Source organism: Triticum dicoccoides, chromosome 6B (genome assembly GCF_002162155.2).
Source record: "Triticum dicoccoides isolate Atlit2015 ecotype Zavitan chromosome 6B, WEW_v2.0, whole genome shotgun sequence".
Lineage (NCBI taxonomy): Eukaryota > Viridiplantae > Streptophyta > Magnoliopsida > Poales > Poaceae > Triticum > Triticum dicoccoides.
Window position 1 is genome coordinate 220,767,989 of NC_041391.1, and position 1,357 is coordinate 220,769,345.

At 49.9% G+C, this 1,357-nt stretch overlaps 1 protein-coding gene across 2 annotated transcripts in view; it reads left to right on the plus strand.

The window, feature by feature from the left end:
• Window positions 1-921: 921 nt before the first annotated feature.
• LOC119324058 (shewanella-like protein phosphatase 1) overlaps window positions 922-1,357 on the plus strand; it is a 4,845-nt gene continuing 4,409 nt past the window's right edge. The window contains exon 1 of one of the 2 annotated variants that reach the window (XM_037597788.1): window positions 922-1,257. In XM_037597788.1, coding sequence (XP_037453685.1) covers window positions 1,047-1,257 — 211 coding nt within the window. In that variant the 5' untranslated portion in view covers window positions 922-1,046. The remainder of the gene's footprint in view (window positions 1,258-1,357) is intronic. The other variant, XM_037597787.1, reaches the window with a different exon arrangement.

The following is a 1,357-nucleotide window of genomic DNA, read 5'->3' on the forward strand; positions in this document are numbered from 1 at the left end:
AAAAAAATTCGCCTGGGGCACTAGTAGGTTCTCATGGGCATCAGGAGCTTGGCGCGACTATGGTGTCACTAGATTTAGGTCATGAGAGGAAAGGGCTAGAGGTTTTGATGTGTGGGGCGAGGGGATCTAGAACGTGAACGGGTCTCGGAGGAGCCGTAGGCCAGGAGTCATCACGACTAAAGCCCGCTTATGCCTTATGGAAAAGAAATAGCGGAGAAAGGAGGACGGACGAAATGAGGCACAAAAGATTAGTGCGGCAGGAAAATGAACCTTACTTATTTTTTTAAGTAAGCAGAAGATATATCAAGATTTATTTTTTTATGGACCGTAATTTTTTTTCTATTTATTGGATTGTCAAGGTTATTTTTTAATCAAAGGGGTTCCCCGCCCTAACTTTTATTTAAAGGATTATCAAAGATGTCTGGTCGGTATTAGAGTTTTACCATAAAAAAATGGTGAAGAATGGGAGGACGGATGAAAAGATGGTAGAACGAATAGTTGACGCAAGAATCTTTACATTCTTTTTAAGTAAAAGTAGATATTTCTGCATTTCATAAATCGGGCGAGTCAAAGAGGCCCTCAATAACTGTTTAAGTCTGGACCGCTGAACTTTAGCTTTGTAGTTGTAAGACTCTGTATGGTTATATTCTGGTTAATGGAATCGGGGAGAGGCCTCCCTGTTCTTCTAAAAAGGAGGCCCTCAATTTTTTTACTTAGGGAACCCTGAGAAAGTAGGTTTTTTTTGAGCAAGTCCTGAGAAAGTAGGTTGAAAGGGAGAAACAGAGAGGAGAAGCCCATGAGACATCGAGAGAGGGTGTGTGGCTTCGTGGCCCAGGCCGGCATCCGGCACCCTGAGCCGAGAGGCCGACGCGAAGACAGTCATCCGCAAATGACTGGCTGAGAAGAAGATCATGGACGAGCCGCGGAGCCCTTTCACTCCACACTTTTTACAGCGTACGCACGCACACGCTCACATCTTCTCGGCTCTCTAGCTCACCTGGCCGACTGGCAGCCACGTACACGGAGCCGCCGCCACCTGCCGCGACATGGCCGTCCTTCCTTTCAGGCTGCGGCTGCGGCTGCGCACGGCGGCCGTTTCCGGCTTGAGCTCCTCGACTTCTGTCGTCTGTCCTAGCAGGCAGCACAGAGACGGCGGCTCCTTCTCCTGCCGTGCCGCGGCGGCAGCCGGGGGGCCGATCATCGTCTCCGGGGACCCGCCCACGTTCGTCTCCGCCCCCGGCCGCCGCATTGTCGCTGGTACGTATACTATCGTCTGTTCGCTTTTTCTCTTCTTTTTTTCTTTCTGATTCTGAAGAAAATATGCCCCCCTTTGTGTCACTGACATGCGGGCCCGGAC